Source organism: Gambusia affinis, linkage group LG04 (genome assembly GCF_019740435.1).
Source record: "Gambusia affinis linkage group LG04, SWU_Gaff_1.0, whole genome shotgun sequence".
In the NCBI taxonomy this organism is placed as follows: Eukaryota; Metazoa; Chordata; class Actinopteri; order Cyprinodontiformes; family Poeciliidae; genus Gambusia; species Gambusia affinis.
The window spans coordinates 11,405,558-11,429,097 of NC_057871.1; the positions used below are offsets into that span (position 1 = coordinate 11,405,558).

The 23,540-nt window shown below is 40.0% G+C and overlaps 1 protein-coding gene across 4 annotated transcripts; it reads right to left on the minus strand.

The window, feature by feature from the left end:
- Positions 1-4,209: 4,209 nt before the first annotated feature.
- On the minus strand, positions 4,210-22,102 carry LOC122829489 (transcription activator BRG1). 4 transcript variants are annotated; one of them, XM_044114079.1, is made up of 34 exons: positions 21,909-22,102; positions 21,245-21,473; positions 19,920-20,052; positions 18,816-19,361; positions 18,529-18,627; positions 17,768-18,026; positions 17,080-17,206; positions 16,774-16,947; positions 16,519-16,692; positions 15,178-15,351; positions 15,014-15,061; positions 14,685-14,815; positions 14,276-14,333; positions 14,058-14,167; positions 13,827-13,974; positions 13,024-13,187; positions 12,856-12,922; positions 12,666-12,776; positions 11,928-12,170; positions 11,720-11,833; positions 11,177-11,284; positions 10,896-10,982; positions 10,751-10,797; positions 10,514-10,680; positions 9,470-9,633; positions 9,106-9,333; positions 8,928-9,005; positions 8,628-8,846; positions 8,254-8,516; positions 7,776-7,884; positions 7,596-7,697; positions 7,388-7,520; positions 6,824-6,963; positions 4,210-6,595 (listed from the first exon to the last, which is right to left on the minus strand). In XM_044114079.1, the coding sequence occupies exons 2-34, from the start codon at positions 21,458-21,460 to the stop codon at positions 6,560-6,562; spliced, it is 4,977 nt and encodes a 1,658-aa protein (XP_043970014.1). In that variant the 5' UTR covers positions 21,461-21,473; positions 21,909-22,102; the 3' UTR covers positions 4,210-6,559. The 4 variants fall into 4 exon arrangements, with proteins under 4 accessions (XP_043970014.1, XP_043970013.1, XP_043970015.1 ...); XM_044114078.1 differs by having other exon boundaries at positions 9,082-9,333; XM_044114080.1 differs by lacking the exons at positions 19,920-20,052; positions 21,245-21,473; positions 21,909-22,102 and having other exon boundaries at positions 9,082-9,333; positions 18,529-18,667; positions 18,816-19,230.
- Between the last annotated feature and the right edge of the window lie 1,438 nt (positions 22,103-23,540).

The window sequence follows — 23,540 nt, forward strand, 5'->3', positions numbered from 1 at the left end:
TTAACAACATGATGAGGAAGGCCAATTAATGGGCTTTCTCTGAGTTTCTCTGGAGTTATATTAGAATAAAGAGCAGAAATAGACTGTAACATATTGCACATGCTTTCCCAAATTATTAAACTTCCAGAAAAAGACAGGATATTATCTGAAGCTAAGACATCTCCCTTCACCTCTTTTTGTGCCGTGCTCTAAGATGTATTTTGCATCTGTAGAAAAGGGAATATTTTGTTTTGCAAATGCTCTATTTGCTTTTTGGTCAGAGCATTGACACTGCACACAAATTAATCATGTTTTACATCTGCTAAGTCTAGTTCATGCAACAAATTAAAGCAGATCTCTGTTTTTTTTCTATTTCAGTTTGGTAAAATGACATTTAAACTGATTATTCTGTTTATTGTCACAGCTTTTCTCATTGTGATTCAATATTTTAACTATGTTTCATGACTCATAGTCCTTTGTGGTCTCACTAAGAGAACTGTTGTCATTATTAATTGAATTCAGTTAGAAGGTGTGTCCAAACTTTTGGTCTGAACTGTAAGTTAAAACAAAATCAGTTTTTTTCTTTATCTGACAGGCACCTTGGGGAGGGGCCCCTTTCATAATTCACCAAATGAGTCGCTGAAAAAAAAAAAAAGACATAGGTGTGTGGTGACTGGACCTTATTAAGATGTTGCCCAGGAATGAGCATCTTGAGGTTTTGCATAAATGCCAGAATTGCTGCTGGGTTGCATTCCTTGCTCCACCCGCTGCACAGTCAGACTCAATGTAGCTACAACATCAATGCTGCAGCTTCACATTGTCGGTGTGTAGGACTGCATTAGACAAATCAATTTGGAAGCTTTTTATACCAAATACCACTTCTGCAAAAATTCCCATAATACATATTTCCTTATGTGATTTTTGTACAGTTGAAAAACGGTGTTTAATTATCTATTCAGTTCTTACTAAGAGATATCCTTCTCACGAGATGGAATAACAGACACCTAGACGATCGCCTAAAGTTGAATCACTAGATGCTAAAGTAAGACACACAATAACCATAGGCCACTTTATTAGGTACACCTAGTCATCTACTTGCTACAGTGCTGTAAGTCTAAACAAAAATGCCTATGCAGACGAAGCTAATGTTATCGTCACTCAAAAAATTATTTTTAAAATATGTCAACTGTGTTGTATGGAACAGCCAGCAGCTGAAGTAAAATGTTGTCTTTCTAAAGATCAGTCAAGTTCACTATTCATGGCTAATATCTGTTCAGCTCTATCGAATATCCCTGCTATCACTTTCTACACGTGGTCTCTGTCTGTGCTTTGACCAACAACAGCATTGATCAGCTGCCTGATAACCTCTGTTTGTATTCCACATTTCTCCCATTTTACTCAGACGTCCGACACCTTTCAAGAAATTACTGAAATAAATGCTGTAAAATGTGCTATTTTAAGAAAAACGAGAAGGATTTAGTGGTCGAAGATCTCTTAAGACAGCTAAATATGCTCTTATCAGGCTGAAATATTGCTTTGATTTGTATGTGTGATGGTTTTTACTGGAAGAAATTTACCACCAAAATGCAAACTTACAATTTGCATTTACAAATTTACTAAAACTTACTTAAAAAAAACCCCATCAGGAAAGCAAAAAAATATGGAAAAACAAAACTTCTTCAAATTGTGTTAGGATTTGGATTTCAGTTTTGATGTTGATGTCTCATCAGTCATTAGATGAAAGGCTGCATTTTTGTTGCTAGTTTTTGTGTTTCTGCATAGCGAACAAATCCTGTCCAATGCTGTTTGAGGGTTAAATAGGGTTAAATTTGGGGGGCCCACAGAAAATCTCTTAAATAATAATAAACATCAGAAGTTTGGTTTTGTATATTCCTACTAATTCATCTCATCTACATAAAATTGTACATTTGTAAATTTTGTGGGACAGAAGTAGAGCTTCTTGCCCCAAACTATTAATTTGGAGACTTCGGTGACAATGTTTGCACTATGCAATAACAAAAAAATGGATTAGTTCCTCGCTAATAGAATGTGATGCTTGTAAATCCACACTGTTTACATTCTCCACATAAAAAAAGGAAGCTCAAGTGGAAGTCTAACAGGAACAAGTTTTGGTCAACGGCTCATCTGAGCGCATGTTTTGATAATGAGTAAAGACTGAGTGTTATGTACGGTATGTCCTCCGTCATCTGGAAATCTCGTCGCATCTCGGCTCAAAAAAAATCTGAACAGACACATTTAAAAACATCCAGGCCATCAGGATAGTTTTGATGATAACGATACTAACATTATCAGTAATGGTACATGAGTAACAACATATCAAAGCTATGAGCACACACAGACACACATCTCAGTACTTCCATGGTGCTAGCTTTAAAATATCTGTTTGCTTTAAGATTTGCACATCATAATGCACTAAAAAAGTAATAAAACTGTAAAATATATCTTCTACCCTGCAATAACTTCCTTTAAAAGATAATGTATTAAGGAAAAGCCTGCATTTATCACATATGGAAGTATAGAGCTAATAATGAAGCTGGCGTGGGGAACTCAGCTTACTGTTCTCGCAAGTCCCAAAGGTTAAATCCTTCTTGTTATTGGTGTTTTTCTCACAAAGTAATTCTAACAGAGGCGGGCTGAATGTTGTAAATGTCACATAGAGATAAAAATGTGAGCAAATACACGGACCAATAAATGATGGTGTGGACTTGCATCCCTTTTGTAAAGCAGCTAAACAGGACCAATGATTCGTTGAAGGACAATAAATAAAAATAATAAAATGAAAAAACAAATAATGAAAGAATTAAGGTGAATAAACTAAGATAAAATACTTTTTACCGATACCCCTGAAAAGGAGGCAACCAATTGCCTTCAAAAGTCTCCTGATTAGTGAACAGAGTCTGCTTCTGTGTGATTTAATGTCAGAATAAATTCAGCTGTTGTGAAAGTCTCAAATATTTGTTAAAGAACCAGGATAACTGTCCAAACAATAAGCCTAACGAGGCTTTGAATGTCTCAGGACACGTGTGAGGCATTTATTCCACAAATTCAACTTTTGTAGAAGAATGGCAAGAAGAAAGACATTATTTTAAAAAAAAGATCATAAATTGTGTAAGCTGTGTACCACAAACCATGTAAAGAACTCAACCTACAATGAAGAAGATTTTTTTTTAGTCTGGTTACTTTTTGACTAACATACAACACTCCATTGGACAACTGTGAATCCTGGTAATGGCAGCATCATGCTGTGGTGATCCCTTTCTCCTGAGAACCAGGTTAATGGATAGATGGATGGAGCTAATAAAATAAAACAATATTTGGGATTATGAATCTCTTTCACTTCTGTTTTGTGGGTCAAATGCTGAAACGTTTAGGAATGATCAAAGTAGAGGGCCTTGTCAAAGTTTTTACTTTAAACTAATTGAGAACCTCCTGCAAGGATGGCAAATAGCTGTGCACACATGCTCCAATCAAACTGACAAGTCAGTGCAAACCAGCAGTAAACTGTGGTTCTAAAACAGTATTGACTAAATTTTAAATGGTAAAAGAAAAACAAAAAAAAACAACAATTCTTTCACTTCACATCTATGCAGCTTGTGTTGTATCAAACAAAAACCTAATAAAACACATCAAAGTTGGTTTCAACTTGACGAAATGTTCACAAAGGGTCAAAGGGCATCAATGCTTTTGCAAAGTGTTGCGCTTTGTAGTTCCAGTGAAAGAAAAAAACATTTGGAGAATAGTCATCCTCAGAATAATGTGAAGCGGAGAGGCTGGGAATATAATTTCCTAGAAAACAGGAAACAGAGGTCTTTGGTTGTAATTAAAATGTTAAGACTCCACCGTCATTCTGAGTCAGTAGACCTACTGTATATCCACAAATATAAAAACTATTGACTTTCACTTCATTAAAGTGAACTGTCGGAATTTATTTTGTGAAGTTTGACTGAGAAGTGAGACTAAGAAAAGATGGAAGTAGAAAAGGTTGTCTAAGGAAGCATAGTTCATCTCTCCCTGAAGTAATAAATATACATATAAAAAAGCAGAAACCATGACGCAGAGGGTTGAACTTAGCTGCTCTGTGTCTATGTAAGAACTCCTCCCTGTGGAGAAACAGGATCATTACATGCTATGACTCATCTTTAGTGCTGTCTGTGCCTAAAACTAAAAGTTGAGCTCAAAAATGGGCATTTTAACAACAGCACACTATTGCACAATGTCAACAGTTTATTGTTTTATATAAGTATGAGCAACAGCGATACAGCACAGCACAGACACATGTTAACTCAGTGGAGGAAACAGTGATGCTTTGGTTCACTCTGGTTACCTATGGGGATGAGGAAAAAGTTACAGTACATGAGTTGCAAGCTGTACATACGTGCACTGACATTATACTCTATAAATAGTCTTCACAGTATATCCAACACCATACAGCCTCAAATGAGGGAGTCTCAAGCAGAGAGGAGCCACTGTCCCCCTGGTCCTTTGTCTTGAAATGAGAAAAAAAAAGTGCAAACCCTTCCCCCAAACAGCTCTGAAATCCTAAAATCACTACGCAACAACTGAAGAAGAAACAATTAAAGCTACAGTACTCATACAAACTAAAAATGATTCAAGTCTACCATTAATAGGTGTCAGTGAAGCAGCAGCTGTGTTGATTTTTATGCTGTAACCTCAGCTCCATTAAGCCTCAGTCTAAAAACCCTGGTGGGTTGTTGAACACATCGCACCCACAGCAGCTTCGCTCTCCAGCTCAGACGACAACAAACACCTGATTTACACACGATCTGCTAATCCCGGTGGCTCCGGAGGGGCCAAACACGTCTACAACACATGGCTGAAGACTGATTCCAGGGTCAGGTTTGTTTATGTTCTCCAGGCTGGGTTGTTAAGATGCGCTCGTTTTATCTGCACTCGTTTTCTATTTACATTCATTGTTGTTGACTTGATTTTACTCCAATCCTCAACAGGTTTAATTCCTCATGGAAGTGTGGAAGAAGTCTTTTTTTTTTGTTTGTTTGTTTGTTTTTTTGTATTTATTTTTTTTAGAAATTCTTCAAAAAATGAAAATTCTGAGAACCTTAAATATTGGCTTGAGGAGAAATAAAAATCTAACACTTCAACAATCTTTTGTGATCTGGGTAAACAAAATTGTAACCAGACTTTTCAATTCTGCTTTAAAAGCTTCATAAATCAATTAGGAACATTCCATAACACAGAATAACAATGCTGTATTAACCTCAATAAATAAAAGACAGACAACAATAATTTCAGTCTGCAGAGAGCAATAAAGAAAAAAATATGTTTGTGGAAAAGCAGCAAAAACTCAATAACTATCGTTGAATTAACATTAGAAGTGTGCACAATCACATGATATCAATTACAAAGATTAGAAGTAAAATAAATTAGTGTTTCACAATTCTTGTAAAATTTGAACTAAATATGCTCCTTATTTAAATATTCCTATAACTAAGGTCAGAAATACCTACAAGTAAAGGATGACAAGCATAAAACAAACAGACAAAAAACATCAAAACAATTAAGATCACATCCTGCTAACATTACAAAGATAATACCAGGCCACAATATCCTTAAAAGGATTTTAAAAAAACATAATGTCAGTATTTTTTATAGCTTATGATAAATTTTAGCAGTTGCACATCGCTTCCTCTACAATAACACTGCTGAGGGCAGTTGGCACCATGTGTGCTTTCACAATTACGTTTAACCCAAGTCACTGGGCGTCACCTAATGAACCAGGCTGGCGGCTGCATCCTTCTGGAAAACAGAAGCTTCTAAGCTTCAAACATTTTGCCAAAAATCCCCCGTTTAGACATGGTCATCCTGCTTGATGATTGTGAAGCTCTTTGAGGAATCTGTCCAAAACATCAGCATTATATTAAGTATATATATTATATTATATATTAAATATAATCTAATATATAATATCTCTTATTGCAGTTGCATTTTTTTCTAACCCTAACCCTTTCCTAGCTCTGAGTTGGGACCAATTTTCATTCCCTCCTCTAACGTCCGTCTCTTGGCAACATAAACACCGGTCCTCGTCCAGCCTTGTTGGTCACTACTGTTTTAAACTTTTTCACTAGACTCTGATTGCAGATATGGGAAGATTTGAGCTGAGCACTTATGTTTTTCTAGCCATTTTCATCATTATGATTACTTATTCTTAATGTTTCCATTTTTCAAGAGTCGCTGACGGAAAAATACCTCGGTTTTATGTTATATTTATACTCTGGGGACCTAAAAACAATTATTTCTTAACTCGAGACTCTCCCCTAATAAATGTTTTCAAATTAAAAGTTGTATTTTTCCTAATTTCTCATAATCAGATTCTGCAACTGCGATAACAGATTAATTTATTTTCAGGCTTTTTCAGCTCAGAAATAATACTTAACTTGAAACTCATCTATTGCCCTTTCTTTCAGGTGTCGTTTGACTGAGGGTGGATGGAGCTGACTGTGGCTTGTTTATATGGTTATTTGTTTTTTGACTTGTTGGAAAATCCATTTGTGCCTCCTTCTCTTTAAGCTCCTGGTATAGTTCAAGCCTCTTCATCAGTGCCGCTGGCTGAGTGCTCCTGGGAAACGGACAAGCAGGTTATTTTAGTCTGATTTATTCTCCAAACTAACTGTCGCATTAAAAGAGGAGCATGTTGTATGTGAAAAGTTACAAATTAAAAGTCATATCTACACTTCATCTTTTGTCTCTTCATAACTTCCCTTTTCCTTTAAGTTCTCAGTTTTATGAAAGTGTTTTAACTTCCCTTGTTGCGCTGCAGTGCATGGCCACACACAGGCTTAATTACCTCCTCCTGTTCATCCTCGGAGTCATCATCACTGACGACCGGTTTGGCGCGGGTGCGTCCTGTTCGCCTGCTGCGCCCCTTTCCTCGATCTCCACCTTTATCCTTTCGACTCAGGCGGATTTTCACTTTGACTGAGCGAGCTGTGTACAAAACACAGAAGTGGTGTTTGGAGTGGAAATAAATGAAGGAATGAGCAGAACGTTCAAACAGAGCACGGGTTAAAAAAAGTGTTCACATCCCCAGGACTCGATTCAGGAATTTAGTGAAGTTTTATTTACGGATATCAAAGTAACATCGAATATAAATACACACTTCTCAGATTCTAATTTGGGAAAACAATAAAAACCATGTACTATAATAACTCCACTTCACAATTATGCACTACTTTAATACACTAAAGTGTGAGAGAAGTGCAGGGTTTGAAACAGTTCAGTGGGTATAAACACTTTTGCATGGCACTAGAATTCAAACAATGTCAATAAATAATTGAATACATTAAACTTAGATAGTAAATAGAATAAAACAAAGTGAAAGTTTTTGCTTTGTTTGCACAGAGGTGCTCACATTCTGACTCCGATCCGTCCTCCTGCTCTTCCTCCTCCTCATCGCTCTCCTCTCCCTCGCTCTCCTCTTCCTTCTCGATCTTCTGCCTCAAGCTGGTGAACACTGACTGCAGCACGATGGAGTCTTCGTATATCTATGAGAAAACAAAACATCGTCGTCGTCACAGCATGAATGATGTCACATGTAAAGAAGCGTGCCGGAGTCTCACCAGGGAACCCTCCAGGTTGAAGGTCTGAGCGTTTTGGAAGAGCAGCATGACGTCTCTCTCCAGGTCACCCAGACTGCGGTAGCGGTGGCTTCGAATCCTCTCCTACAGGAAAGCCACATCATGTGAATCATGTTTGAGGGATTAATTATCGTTCTCTCATTCTTAGGAGGATCATCCTACCTTGATCTTCCTGAAGTCCACTGGCTTGCGGATCAGCTCGTAGTACTCGGGCAGCTCCTTTCGGGATGGCAGCTGGATGAAAACCTCGCTGAGCTGACGCCCGCTGGAGCTGCAGGAGATTATACCAGCAGGATGAAACAGAGCAGCCTTCGTCCTCTATTAATCTTATTTGCAATACAAGAAAATTTAAGAGAAACAGCAGTTACATTTACAGAGGAGCATCCACTCTTTATGCATGACATCATTTCACACAGCTAATTCAGTTAATGTTTCCATATGTTTGGATGACGATTTGGACTTTTGTAGGAAATAGATGCAGCTTTGATGTAGAAGGAAACATTTTTTACTTTGCAACAATTTTACTCATAAGCAGGCCAACAATTACAAAAATGAACATGTTAAGAAGATATTGAGGAGATTCTAGAAAAGAAGTAATGTTGAAAAAAACTAATCTCCCTGTTGAGCTCATTTCTCTCACCTGTCTTTATATTTGATGACAGCATCCACTATTTTCCTCATTTTCTTTGTGAAGCCCGGAGGGTTGGGGGAGAGTTTCTCAGCTGGCGGTCTTCCCCTCTTCCGTTGTCTCTTCCCATCATCGTCCCTGTCGCCGCGTCCCCGGCTCCCAGAGGAAGACGAGGGTCCTGGGAGATCCAGATCACGGTCCCTCTTCCTCTTTCGGGTTGTCTTTTTGTGACGTACTTCTTCCTCCATTTCTTCGAGTGTGCCTTCCTCAATTGCCTAAATAGAAAAAAAAATATTGCTGGTTTAACATATATGTTTTAACATCCCTAAAAAGGCATTGACTCATACATATTCTCTGTAAACTTTGTGAGTCTTTCAGAAAGCCACCTTCAGCCACTGTTTCTCTGTCAGTGAATCGCTGTAGTCCACCTCCTTGCGCTGTCGGGAACCTCGCCCAAACATTTTTTCCTCCTCTTCTTCGCAGGTCAGACGCTCAACTTCAGCATCGTCCTTCATGATCCAGGTGGGAAGCTCGTCCTCTTCCATCAGACGAGGTTTTCGCCGAGGATTACGAGCCTCCTCGCGACGCCTGTCCAGGTCCATGCGCTGGTGTACGGAGAAAAGACTGTCCTAGTTAAAGATTTCCTGACTCAGTGTCAAAGTTCTGATTCTTACTCAGAGACTGACCATGAACTGCTCAAACTCCTCTTCGCTCCTGGCGATCATTTGGTTGACGGTCTCATCGTCCGGCACCTCGTCCTCCTCCTGAAAGCAGCAGACACACGTTGGCAAGCGCAGCAACAGGAGCTCAGGGTGTAAATGAGCCGGTGCAGGCACACACATTCACAAGCTCTTGACCCCAGACCTCGTCTTGCTCCTCGTGCTCCAGGATGGCCTGCAGGAAGGCCCGCCGCTCGTGGCTGGAGGATTTCTGATCGAACATGCCGGCCTGGATGACTTTCTGGTCCACATTCAATTTATACTTGGCAGCTGCCAGAATTTTCTCTTCCACGCTGTTGACGGTGCAGAGGCGCAGCACTCGCACCTCGTTCTGCTGGCCGATGCGATGGGCTCTGTCTTGAGCCTGTAAGTCCTGCAGAGAAACATCATATATTCCCTAATTTGTCACTTTCCTGCGAAAAAAATTGGAAAATAAGTGCTAAAAAAGTGATGAAAATATGATGTGATTTTGCCTTTGACGTTTGATCATTGGTTAGAGATTTACACACCTGATGTGGGTTCCAATCAGAGTCAAAAATAATCACAGTGTCTGCAGACTGCAGGTTGAGGCCGAGACCTCCAGCTCTTGTGCTCAGCAGAAAAATAAAGTACTCTGACCCCGGGTCATTAAATGTCTTCAGCAGCATTCCTCGGTCTTCAGCCTTTGTTGTGCCTTATATGTAGAGAAGAGGAGAAATATGCTGTAGTTTCTGGACTGTTGAGCGCACCTGAATATAAGCTGCGCCTACAAACTTCCAAAAGAAAACAAGTTTTCATATATAAGCCGAACTTATCCACAAGTCAAGTAAGGTTTTTTTTTTCTCATGTCTTTCTGTGATGTTTGTAAGTTATTGTGGCAATTGATTTAAATTTGATGTTTAATTAAACATTGTCTCTTAAGAAATAACTTTATGTCTTTTTAGGAATGTTTGTAAAGGATATTTAAAGTAACGTTGATGTGGATCCCTGGAAGAATAGTCTGTTATGGTAGAAACTAATGCTGATCCTTAATTAAACAATCTCCAAATATTTACACAAACAGATTTTTATTTTTTTTTACTTTTAATAAAAAGCATACCTGTAACTTCTACAAATATGTTCTAGATCAGATTTCTTCCACTCGGAGGTGGAAGTAAAATGCTACTTGTTCTTTTTAATTATTTTTAGGAATACAAATCTTCAAAGGTTGAACACAAATGCACCACAAAGTTTCGAAATTTTTACTTGCAAAAATATAAAAATTCTTTCCACTTTGCAATTATGCATTACTTTGCTATTTGATGACAATCTTAGCAGAGCTAGTAAGCAGTATGTCTTGTAGGATGCAGCACAGAACAAATTTTAAGGGATTTTGCCTAAAAATGACCTCTCAGCTCATCAAATCAAACAAGTAGAAGTGAATGGCAGATTCCATAGACAGCCCTCCTTAAATTTGCAGCTTCATTTCCCACAATGAATACTTTGTTATGACAGAGAGATTTTTAAAGTTTTGTTGAAGGTGGAACATTAATATTTTAAATATGCATGTAAAGTCTTCTGAAAAGACGCCCTACCGTCCAGACGCAGATACTTGAAGTTGCGGTAGGCGAAGTAATCCTCCATGATGGTCATGAGTGTGGTCATCTGGCAGAAGAGCAGCACTTTGTGGTTTGTGGCCCTCAGCTTTGGCAGGATGCGATCCAGCACCTCAAACTTTCCTGAAGCTCGATAAAGGTCAGGACTAACAAACAGGACAATGTAATTACAAAGGAAAACGTTTGTGCTTTGCATAATAAGAAACACTTTCTCACCCTTGGACTATTCCACCAGAGAATCCTAAATGCTCAGAGAAAGATTCCTTAAAACACAAACAAAATATACCTTGTCATTTATCATTTAAGTTGATGTTTGTCATATGACTGACAGGTATGCAGGATTAATTTATCTCAGTTTTACCTCAATTTGCTGGAACATATAGGGATGATTACAGATCTTCCTCAGCTGCATGATGGTGTTCATCAGAGTTTTTGTGCCTCCTTTACCCTGCATTAGAGACAAAACAGAGAGATAAACAACATTTAATGCATACACTGTGTGATCTTCGTTACATCTCATGACATAAAGAGATTCAAACTGTCCCTAGAAACACAAAAACATAGTAAAAAAATGATCTGTACCCCCATAACAAGACATAAAGGTAACTGAAACTATTAATGTTTATTGCTTTATGCCTTTACCTTCTTGTCTTTCTCGGATCCGTCAGTGAGCAGGACCCCTTTGGCCTGCATGTGTCGGTACAGGACCCTCTGAAGAGCCGACATGTCGCACTTGATGACATATTCCACCTGAGGGGAGGAGGAAAAGGTTGTACACACCATATATTCCTCTTGTGTTTTCCAGGTAAATGAAAGCCAAAAGCAATAAAAACGACTTGTCATTCAGACAATGATGCGCATTAAGAGTTTTGATCAAGACGATCATTGATTGTTTGGGGATTTACTCTGTGAATTTTATCAGTAGGTGGCTTTAGACTTTCGGTTCGGTTCAGTAAAACTGATGGAATTTACTTGACCTCACTAAATAAATCTCCTCCAAATAAAGCTTAGATATTTCAAAATTGGTCAGTGTGAGATCAATTTGCTGCAACAAAAGACATCTATTTTATGCATCTTGACCAGAAAAAGTAGTAATTGGCTAGATTGCTACAGTGGTGAGACGGACGTCTCCTCATATATAACTGGAGTCGCTGTTTCGTACGTGCTGAGGGAAGAAGCCCTTGCCTTTTCTGGAAGCTGAGCCTCCACTTCTTTCTTTAACCTTCGCAACAGGAAGGGGCGCAGCACTTTGTGCAGGCGACGAATAATCAAGATTGTCTCCTCTTCATTAAGATCCACCTTAAAAAGGAGAGGATTTGATCAAAAATATAAACTCTAATAAATCTCTGCAAATATCTGTCTAATTTAGAATACTTCTACATGAAGTGCACACCTTCTCTCCAGTCATTGCAAACGGGGCGTTGAACCACTGCTCGAATGTGCTGCAGCTCTTGAAAATGGTGGGCAGCAGGAAGTTGAGGAGCGCCCACAGTTCAGGTAGTTTGTTCTGCAATGGCGTCCCGGTCAGCAACACTCGCCTTGGAGCGAGGTAGTGGGTGTTTAGAACCTGGGTCAGCTTACAGTGGTGGTTCTTCATGCGGTGGCCTTCATCCACAATCATGTACTTCCATCGAATCTGGGGGCCAGGAGAGCGAGAACATGTTTCACCAGTGCTACACCTTTTTTAAGATTGTTTTCTTGATTATTATACTGATCCAAATCATCTGAAAACAGAAAGTGCTTTAACGGACGACTTCCTGTCCACTTCGTCCTCATGATTTGAGCTGCCTGAGTCCTGAACCAGAACTCTGGCCTGACCCACCTGTCAGCCATTCTGGAACCCTGTAAGACAACATGAGTGCATGGCAGCATGATGGTCACAGAAGACAGTGGGGACAGGCTGTGTCAGTGTGCGGCAGAACCTAGGAGAGAGAACTGAGACGCAGCAGAGCGGGAGGTCAGATTGGACTCAGCACCTTTCAATGGGTTTGGGAAGTCAAAGGTTTATTCAATTGAGCATAAACAGCTCTCTTATCGAAGGCACATGTAAATGGTGGGAGTTGCATTATGTCTGCTTGTGCTCCTTTGTGCACATCCTTGTGTCTGTGTTTGTCTTTCCAATGTCTCTTACCTTGGCCAGTACTTGTTTGTCCTTGATGATGTACTCGTAAGTGGTGAGTAAAACATTAAACTTGCCGCTTCGCAGCTGGGGGACGAAGGCTCTTCTAGCAGCAGGAGACCCCTACAACACACACATAATCTCTACAAATTTGTGCAAAAGGTTACATGCCTGCTGAATGTAGATGCAAGTAAAAACTCACTTTGTAGGACACTTTAACGACCGATGGTGCCCACTTGTCAAACTCATACACCCAGTTGGACAAAGTTCTGCCAAACAGATTCACCTCGGATTTATTTTAGAAATATAATGTTTTCGTTAAACTGCAGTTTATGTAAACGTCTTATCTTGCAAAGGCGGATTCACTCACGAGAGGGGGACAATGATGAGGTAGGGTCCGTTGAGCCGCTTGTGCTCCATGAGGTAGGTGATAAGAGCAATCGTCTGGATGGTTTTTCCCAAACCCATCTCATCAGCCAGGATCCCATTCAGATTATTATTGTAAAGAGAAACTAACCATTCCAGACCTTTAATCTGAAAGACAAATATAGTAATACCTCTTATGTGTAAATGCAGCTGAATGAACTCAATGAATTTTACAAAGTTCAAACAGCTAAGTTTTTTATAATAGGTTTTTCAGAAAAAAGACATCAGGAGTGATATTTTATTAAAAGCTCTAGATATGTGTGTGAGTTAGGTATATCTTTGGAAACATGGAGATATTCTGCAAAACTAATATCTGTCACTGAGCAGAAAATGACGTATGGCAGCGCCTGGAAGGTCTTTGGTACCAAAGAAGTGTAATGTGTTACTTTCCTGCACATATAAGCCACTGAGTTTTTAAGCCTACACTGGTAATTACTTTAATAAAATAATGGAGTGGGAATTTTGATAATACACTTAACATTAAACTACATTTTTTCAGCAAAGAAATTCTGATCAGAACATCTCTTATATTTATTGCTAGACAGTAAGAGAAATATTTACCTCTGTTGTCTCCACACAGGTAAGTAACAATCAGAGCCAAAATAATTTAAAATCCAGCACAGGAACTAGAACCACAACTGGTAACTCAGATCCACTTCGCTGTGTGAAATGTCTTAGCATCCCATTAAATAACTAGATTCAGCATAGCATTCACTGAAACCTGCATTTCTAGGTATTAGTGTTTACCTGATATTGTTTAAGCTGTCCATTTATCAGTAAAGTAGACTGTTTCTCCACCTTCTCTGTGACGGCATGGGCCACAGAATAATACGACTGGAGTCCTCGAGCGAACGCTGCACCACTGTACTCGTCGTCCACATCCTGTTTAGCATTTCTGTACATAACACATAGTTAGCTTTGCTTTAAAAATATCAACTGAAAACCTATCTAACACACAATCAAAGCAAATAAACTCACTCAATAATATGTCGGACATCCACTTCTGACACGTCTTCGCTGTCTGGGTCCGTAATCTTCTTCTTTTCTTCCACTGGAGCTGATGAAGGTTGAGGCTCCTCTTCTTCTTCCTACCACACAATTTTTCAGCTAGAAGTTACTTTGCCTCTCATTGGAGCAGTGATGATGTACAGTAACTACAGCTACATTATCATAACAAGTATAGAGAAGCAACCCACCTCTTCTTCTTCCTCCTCCTCACTGTCTTCACTGTCTGAGCGGGGAGCGACTTCATAACTAAACACACGCAGACAATTGGCAAAATTAAATCAACTGAAAAGGTTTTTTACATTATCAGAAAACACAAAAGCTCACTAAACAAACAAGATTTGAGTTAAATTGTATAAAGTTATCATATTAGGTAACGTGAAATCATATTCCTTTGGGATTTTATTTATAATGAAACTTAAATAAAATACAAATAAAAGCAGACAGCTATTATGATAATGCAGAAAATGTATTATAAAAATGAGAAAAGTTAGTGAGCAGATTGCATCTTTTGCACATGCAGCATGTCCTACGCTGCATTAGCTCCTGGTTTAGATTTGGTCGTGACTAAATGATCTTTCTCCATGTATTTTTTCTCACCCAGGGTTCATCTCCAGCCATGTTTCCAACTGTCCAGCCTTCGGAGCATCCACACCCGTCAAGATATTCCCGCTGTCCACATGGATGACCTTTACAGGCAGGTCGCTCATCTGGCTCGTTTCATCCAGGGGCTGCAAGAGAACGTACGCTAGATCAGATTTTTCTTTCACAGGCGAGTTTTTTTTAAATGTCAGTATAAAGAGTAACATAATTGTACAGTAATACACTCTCATTTATTATTATTATTATTATTATTGAAAAGATGCATTGATTTATTTTTATGCCTGCAGTGTTTATGTTGGAGAAGTCTGTGTCTCCCTTCGCCTCACCTCTCCGTCCGGCCCAAGAGCAGGAGTTTGACCCTCTGCGCTCTCTAACTGCAGCACAAGCAAACAAAATAAATCATGAAATCATGACATGCAATGACATACAACGTTCCAAATACTCAGCAGCAGCTTCATACAGTAGAAGATCAAACTTTCCATCTTTTTACCTTCTTCTTTTTCTTTTCCTTCTTCTTCTTCTCCTTGAGGGCCTGTGCAGCTTTGTGGGCTCTTACCAGCTCAGTGAGGTTAGCGACATACTCGTCAGTTTGCTGCAGCAAATAGGCCAGGCGCTTATCCTTCTTCTGGTCAATCAGTTTACGGTAGCCCTCTTCATCTTCAGCCTGAGAAAACAAAACAAGTGGAAATGGGAGGGTTTGTATACAGCTCATACACAGAGCTGTTTTGAGGGACAGCGTCTTGACGTAAAGTTCTACTGAATTCATGACAGTGTTGAGAAAACACGAGAATAACTTTTTCCTTAGATGTTCAACAGTCGTTCATTCCAGTATCAGTTCAGAAGAACAGCTCACCAATGTAGCTTTCAGCAATAACTGAGTTAATGTGCATTTTTCTTTCTAACTTTATTGCATCATTGCACTGAGACTAGGTATAGATGACATAAAAAAGGGGTCTAAATCCAGCCCATCATAACTTTTTACGTAGCCCTCTACACTCTAAAGAGACATATATAGATAGAGCTTTCAAGAAAACAATTGCCAATGTCAATTTTATTTAAAAAGCACATTAAAACAGCTATTAAGTGTACAAAACTGCTGCACAGTAATCATAAAACCACCAGTAAAATAAACACATTGGAATAAAAGATATGGGAATAAAACAGAATAAATTAATCAGATCGGATTGGTAAATTAAAATGTCAGGCATTATGCAAATGCCAAAGAATAAAACTGAGTTTCCAGGAGCGATTTGAAATGTTCCAGACTATGAAGGATAAGTTGTTCCACAAATGACAGTGACAGCAAATGCCCAGTCTCCTCTGCTTTTAAGTCTGGTTCTGGGAATATGTAGGAGCAGTTTATTATTTGATCAAAGTGTTCTGGAAATGGAATGGTCGTAAAGAACATCCTGGTGATTATCCGCGGCCAAGTTATGTATAACTTTAAAAACAAATAAAATCATTTTAAAATCAATCCGATAAGAAAACTGGCAGCCAATGCAGAGAAGCCAATACTGGGGTTATACGCTCACATTTCTGGGTTCCAAATAAGAGTGGAGCTGGAGACTATGAATTAGTTTGTCTAAAAATTTTATCCGTCACATTAAAGCAGTTTTTATCTGTATTCTGCCAATTTACATTAATGTGAAAAAAAGTTTAATGTTATTTAACTTTAAAAAAAACTCGTACACAAAGACACCTACTTATTAATATTTTAACACTTTATATTTTGCCACAACTAATCATAATGTGGCTCAAAATAGAAATGAGTTTGACACCCCTGCCTTTGGTCATTTGTACGTCTGTATAGTGTAGTGATGTCACTTCTTACCATAAGCCTCCTCATCCGTTCTTTCTCAATGCGCTCATTCTCCTTCTTCTGCTCACGCTCAGTGTTGGCGTGGTAGGTGGACACGGCTTTGGTCAGCTTCTGAATCTTTCCCGTGACTGAGCGGTGATACTCCTTGAAGTCTTTGGCATGCTGGAGAATGCTGTTGAGGTACTCCTGGCGTAGACAAACAAAATCCCAAAACATTAAAGGAGCTATTAGAATAATTTTACATGTGGCTTTCTGTTTCTCTTTTACCTGATGTTTTTGTCTGCGTTTGCGCTCTTGCTCAATCTTTTGCTGTTTCTCCAGTTTCTCTGTGATGCGGGCCTCCCGCAGAGACTGGCGCTTGCTCCTCTTGTAGGCTTTGGCATCCAGAGCAGTCTCGAGAGCTGTGTCACGTCGCATGCACACCACTACTTCTTGACGCAGCTACGGACAGCAATGAACACTTAAGCATAAACTCACCTCAGACACAGAAAACAAAAGCACACAGCTGTGATCCACAGTGAAGGGAACTGATGTCATCTTTACACCTGAAGGTGAAGATGTTTTAGTTCCCACCTGTCTCTGGAAGTTCAGCAAACGAAGAGCTTTGAGCTCTATTGTAGCTTTGGTACGTAGATCACCGGCCAAAGAACCAGGCAGGTTCTCCAATTCAGCAATGCGATGAGCAATACGAGCCTGCAACCTGAAAAAGGAAATGACACACTGTCAGTTTCTTTGATATTCATCATTGTGTTCATTAAGGATGTTCAGATTCGATCCCAGGTGTTATCATCAAAGTCACAAATTAAACTCAACTCCTGATGCCTGTTGTTGGTGTACTTTGTGTTATTATAAATAATGCTCTATTTTTGTACATAACTAACACAACCATATGATAGGCCATGCACAACATTTTGTAGATCTATTGAAACTGGGTTCACCTTAACAATCTGAGAGTATCTCATTGCTTACAGTGATATTTATAATAAAAATCTGCTTTGCTCAGACAAGCAGATTTGTCTATTTATGAGAGATTTGCACAGAAAGCAGCTCAAACTCAATAGCAAAAGTTATAAAGTTATAACAACTAATTCTGTAAGCTTTGCCAGAAAATAAGCAAGCTGAACAGCATTAATATAAAATCAGTTATCAATGAGTCATATCAAAAGTAAAAATGCTAACATTAGTGCTTAAGAATACTGTCCATGAGATAAAAAAGTACTTGTGATAATAGAAGAAGGATCCTTAATGGAGCCTGATGTACCTGTACTCCCTCTCTTGCAGAATCTCCACAGGGTCGAGACCGCAGGGTTTCTGGATGGGGGTAATGCGGTTCTGCTTGGCGTGGTAAGGCATCATGGGAGGAGGCTGGGCAGGCTGACCAGGGGACTGGGTCTGTGGGGGCATTACAGGGGAAGCAGCCGGGGGAACGGATGGGGGAGCAGGAGAAGGCCTGCCTGTGGGCTGAGGGGGGATCAATTTTTGGGGTGCGTTGGAGGGGGCCGCTGCATTCACCATGGGGCCTGAAGGAAAGAGAAATGAGCAAAGGAAGGAAAACTTAAAGCCCCGCTTCTTTAATAACAGCAAACATAAAAAAAATTAATTCTTAACACTGCTGAGCGCATAGGAAGTATAGCAAAAACACTTTGTATTTCATACTACGTTAAATTTGACATTTCATGTTTAAAATATCTAATTTTTACTGTTTACCGAGTTTACTGTTTGCACTGGTTTATTTCTTAATTTAGAACCCTTTGGAGCGATTTATAGGTCAATATTCAGCAGATGAAGAAAATGCTATGAATAAAGAGATAAAGTGGAAAGGAAAACTGTCAGAGGAATTACTGTTAAAGACAACTTCAGTATTTTATACCGTTTATAAACAATGACTACAATGAGGAGGACGGTTGGGGGAAGTCTAATATTTTCCTGCCAGTATTATAAATAAGATAAACATTCAGTAACAGGACTCCAAACAGCTAAGAAAGTTGGTGCATTTTGTTGCCTGACAGAACAACTGCTAACCTTCAGGCCATGACTTGGAGGGTCCGTTGGGATTCGGTCCTTGCATGCCAACTGGGGTCCCTGAAGGACCAGGGGGAGGCATGTTGGGACCCATCATGCCTGTGTTATGGAAAAACACAGACCATCTCTGGTCCAGTAACTGCATTTTCACAGAATTATTTTGAATTAGGAGAAAAGATGTGCAAAAGCATGGTAGTTTTTCTCTCCTTTTCCAGAGATTCAGAAAGATACACAAATCTTGCCACAAAAGAAAATCAGTCAAGAGTACTCTGTACAAGCAGACTCACCATGAGGCCGGCTATAGCTTGAGCCCATAGGTGCAGGCCCTGATCCGGGTCCTGTTGGACCACCTCCTGGTCCTGCAGTAGCTCCAGAAACCAGACTGGACATGGGCTGCTGCTGCTGCATCCCTGGCATCGGCCTCTTTCCTTGAACAGCCATTTGGAGATGATCTGGCAGGGGCTGTCCTCGGGCGAGCATCTTATACGCCATGATCTGGGCTCTGAGTTGGTGAAGCTGGTTTTGGTTAAAGGGAGTCGGCCCACCAGGACCTCCAGGGCCACTACCATCAAGGCCAGAACCGAGGCTGGGAACACTGGAGCCCAGGCTAGGCCCAGGGCTGGGGCCTGGTCCAGAATTCCCCGGCGGTCCGGACCGGTTATTAGGCCCCAAAGAATGTTGATCTACATTGGGGCCATCAAGAGAGGCTGAAGCAGATCCAGAACCTGCAGAAGATGATGAGGAGGAGGTTGATGGCATAAGAGGACCGGATGGGGGGCCATTTGAAGCGACAGGGCTAGAGTGGTCAGAGCCACCAAGTGGAGAGTGGTAGCCTGGAAGGCCCAAATAGAAAGGCAAAAAGAAACAGATTACTCACTGAGTTTGATAAAACAAGTAGGTCAAAAACTCAAACTATGTTTTTCACAAATCTTCAAACCAACTGCTGACTGGGTTGGTCCTAGTTTTCTTGCTGGAATTCTAGTACATCAGTGATGTACATATTTCTAAATGTCAAAACAATTTCCCAACCAAAGCAGTGAATCATTATCCAACCCTCATTAAATCCTGCCCAACTGTTATTTCAAAAGCTTTCTCAGACAGACTCCCTGAGTTAAACCCAAGACCAGCTGTCTAGTAGTAAACCTGGATGTCTTCATGATAGGAGGAATTACTACATAGCAACGATGTGATTAAACATGCTCTTATTGTTTTAGCTAGACTGAATTGTGAAATCATGATCATTTCTATTTTGTGGCAGACATATATAAAAAAAAACAGTTTGAGACAATGCCTCACACATGTTGTAACAAGCAATAAGCTGCGCATCACTTGTCTTCTTACTCAACCCCAGATGGAAAGACGTTGCTTCAGACAGCTTGTTGTTAATTTACCTTGTGAATGTTGGTCCAGAGGGCTGGGTGGAGGGCCCATGCCACTGTGCCCGCCCTGTCTCATCGAAAGTCCCTTCATCTGACTGAAGCGACTGTCATCACACAAGCTCTTCTCATGCATGCCTTCCATGGGCTGTGTGGAGAAATCAAAACAGAACAGTAAGCAACGTAGATTTACAATAAGTATGATCTGAAATGGTGGTGGAAGCATTAAGCTTTGTGGAAGATTCTGATCAAATTCAGTGGGAAGATGGATGGAGCTACATAGAGGGTGACACTAGAAAAAAACTTGCAAGAAATTGGGGGATGTTCATCTTTTCAAAAAGACAGTGATCTTAAAGCCAGAGCTAAAACTGTATGTTTTACATATAAGCATAGTGATGTGCTAGAATTGCTTACTCAAAGTAAATACTTCATTGGGAATCTGTGGTCAGCCTTGGTGTTCCTCTGCATTCAGACTAAACTTGCAAAAAGAATAAGCAAAATTTTTGTCCCTTGACACACAAAGCTGGTAGAGACAGGCTTGGAGAGGTTACTGCACAATGGCTTCTCAAAAATAAAACACAAAACTAATTTCTGTCCTGTTTTTCAGGACAGATGAAGAACGACACAAAGAAAGAAAAGTAATGTACAGGCAGATAAACATTACTTGTAGTCAATAAAAAAACATCTGACAAACACTTTAAAAAAGGCAATTTCAGACAGCTGGCCTGGTAAAGGAGGTAATAAGATGAAACTATTTTAGATGACACAGGTGCAGGAAAGACTTGTACATCTTCTATAATGTTGTCTCTTAGTGAAGCTGCTCATCAGGAAGGCCAGATCTGTGCCAGGATGCCCCATTGATCCGGTGCAGGTCAAGAGGGCAGAAGGATTCTGGTTAAGATAGCATCACTGTTAGACAATGTCTCCCGCTCTATCCATGAAACTGTTGCTGAACCGGAGAGCTTGTTGAGTGGCAGACTGCGGCATCCTGGGTGCACAAAGGATCGTAATAATAGATCCTTCTGTCCAGCAGATGCTCCCAACAAACTCTATCCATTTTGACATTCCAACTGGTATTTGCGATGTTTCATTTTAAATAACATTCATGTATGTATCTACACATTTCTGTTGTTTGCACAGTTGTATTATTACTTATTATAATAGTTGTATGACAATACAACTATTATTCATGCAAAAATACACATTTTGTATGTTTTTTAAAATAATCCTGCTTCCAAACAATTGTTCTTGAAATAACAGTGTATCTGACATCTTCAGTGCTAAATTGTTAGAAGTGATGAAGGGTAGAATGGGAACCCCTGGGTGTATTTTGTCCTTACTTTGTGCAAAGAGTGCATATTTTCAGGGCCATATCCAGAGGGTACTGGCTGGGAGTGTCCAGAGGAAGGAGGACCAGGGCTGGGCCCCATCATGCTGTGAGAGGAGCCAGGGGAAGGACCTGGGCTGGGGCCCAGCATAGCATTGGGGGAGGGGCCAGGACCGGGTGATGGACCTGGACGGGGGGTACCCCCCATGGGAGGATCAGGTGTTGACATCGCCCTGGATCTCCTGGGAGAAAGGGAGCAAAAATAGGGAGAAAACCTTTGCAAAAGTGGCCATTTAATATGCAAAAGTCATTAGGCCTATTTGATATTTCTTATAGATGCAGTGGCACTGGAGCTGAATTGTCAAAACCAGCAGCGCATCTCTGTTTAATAATATAATATTTAGAATAGGGTCAATTGCAGAAAAGAGAGAAATTTTCCAAACGAATGTCAGATCTAGATTTTCTCCTGCTGCGCTGCACCAAACCGCCCGATGCCTGCATATGCAATTACAACTGCCGGCTCTAGCGCTGAACTTGATCCGAGCACGGGGAAATACAGTAAATTATGCACACGAGCCCCTGCTGCTGAGAATTTCCTCAATCAGCCCTTGGAAGGGTGTCTAGTTATACATAAAAAAAGGGGGAATGGCGGACTGTGCTTGTGCTGACTGACCTACCGGCATCAACAGGACAGGCAGCCTGGGCCGAATCTCTGCGCTCCCGACCTGATATTTGTGGGAAAGAAAAGAAGAAGCTGCCGTTGTCGCAATTAGTCTCCTCAGCCTCTTTGTAATCCGCCTTCAAGCGTTGATTTGTTTTACCGACGTGGCTCGAGCGCCCCCCTCCACAGCTCCTATGACCGAATGTCTAGTCACGGCCGTGCAGCAGCGCGCATGCGTGCGCAGCGATAGCAGCGCATCAAGACAGAACAATACGGAATTGGATCTGCTTACAGTCAACTTAACCATCATGATAACTACGAGGGAAAGCAGTCTGAACTCCCAAACAAAACGACGTACCTGCTCCTACAAGAATGCATTCATAGCCTTTGGTGACTAAACGATTCTTCTTGCGGTGGGACTTCAAATACAGTAGCAGCAAAAATGTTAATACACCTTGAACTTTTTCATATTTTGTCATCTTGCAACTACAACCTTCTGTTTTCTGGGTTTTTATGTAGCAGGCCAACACAAAATAGTGCACATCGTGGAACATAAATTATACTAGGTGTTCAAATGTTTTTAAAAATAAAATTCTGAAACGTGTGGCTTGCTTTTTCATTTTAATTCCACTAGTGGTTATGGCTTCAGCTTTCTTGAGAAAAGAAATGTCCCCCATGTTTCTTTGCAAAGTAGCTTATCTGTAAGTGTCACATTTCCAGTCGTTCTCAAATGCATTATGTTTGGACCGTTCAAACAAACTGCTTTGAAGAAAACTATTCATTTAAACGAGATGTATGTTTAGGATTTTTCTTTTGCTATCTGTAGCAATCCAAGGTTTTATCCCAGGATTATCATCTATCAACTCTGTCCAGTTTTTGTGTCCATGCTGAAGAAAAGCATCCTTACCAAATATAATACTGCCGCCATCCTGTTTCCAAATGGGACAATGTGACTCATTTTTATATTTTTAACAAATCTGCAATACACTAAAAAAAATAAATCCACATTGTCATAACTGTATGTAGAATTTAGAGGAAAGGGATTTATTTAGTACAATTTGGACTAAGGTACAACCACAACCCTCCAAGCTTCTGCTTCATGGAGCAGCCCACCTTGCTACTCGCACAACTCAGCTCCTTCAGACTAGCTAACAGCAATCAGCAATAATCTGGTGAAACTGGCATCTGCTGTGCTCATTACACAAGCTAGTTCTCAGTGCAATGCTGGTAAAATCATTGTTGAAGGGTCAATAGAAGAGGGATGTTGTGAAGACTTTCTTAGGGCAGAGTGTTGAAAGGAGCAGGATTTTCTAAAAGAGACAGCAGACCAATTTCAAGGCATTCAATTATGAAGTCATCTGACATATACAGCATTTTATAACAACATTATGAAACAGTTATTGTGCTGTAAAGTGATTCTATGTGGCTGGAAAACATGTTATACCCCTTTAAATAAGAACCAGAAACAGTAAGGAAAAAAGAAATGAAGGGACACAAGAATAGGAGACTTGGAAAAATAAAGGATACAAAAAAGGGGAGAATGCAAGAATGTGCTGAAATAAAATTAAATTTGGGTATTGAGTGCAAAAGACAGGTGGCATTTTCTAGAAAGTAGGTAAAGATAAAACAGCACAGATCTTAAATTATA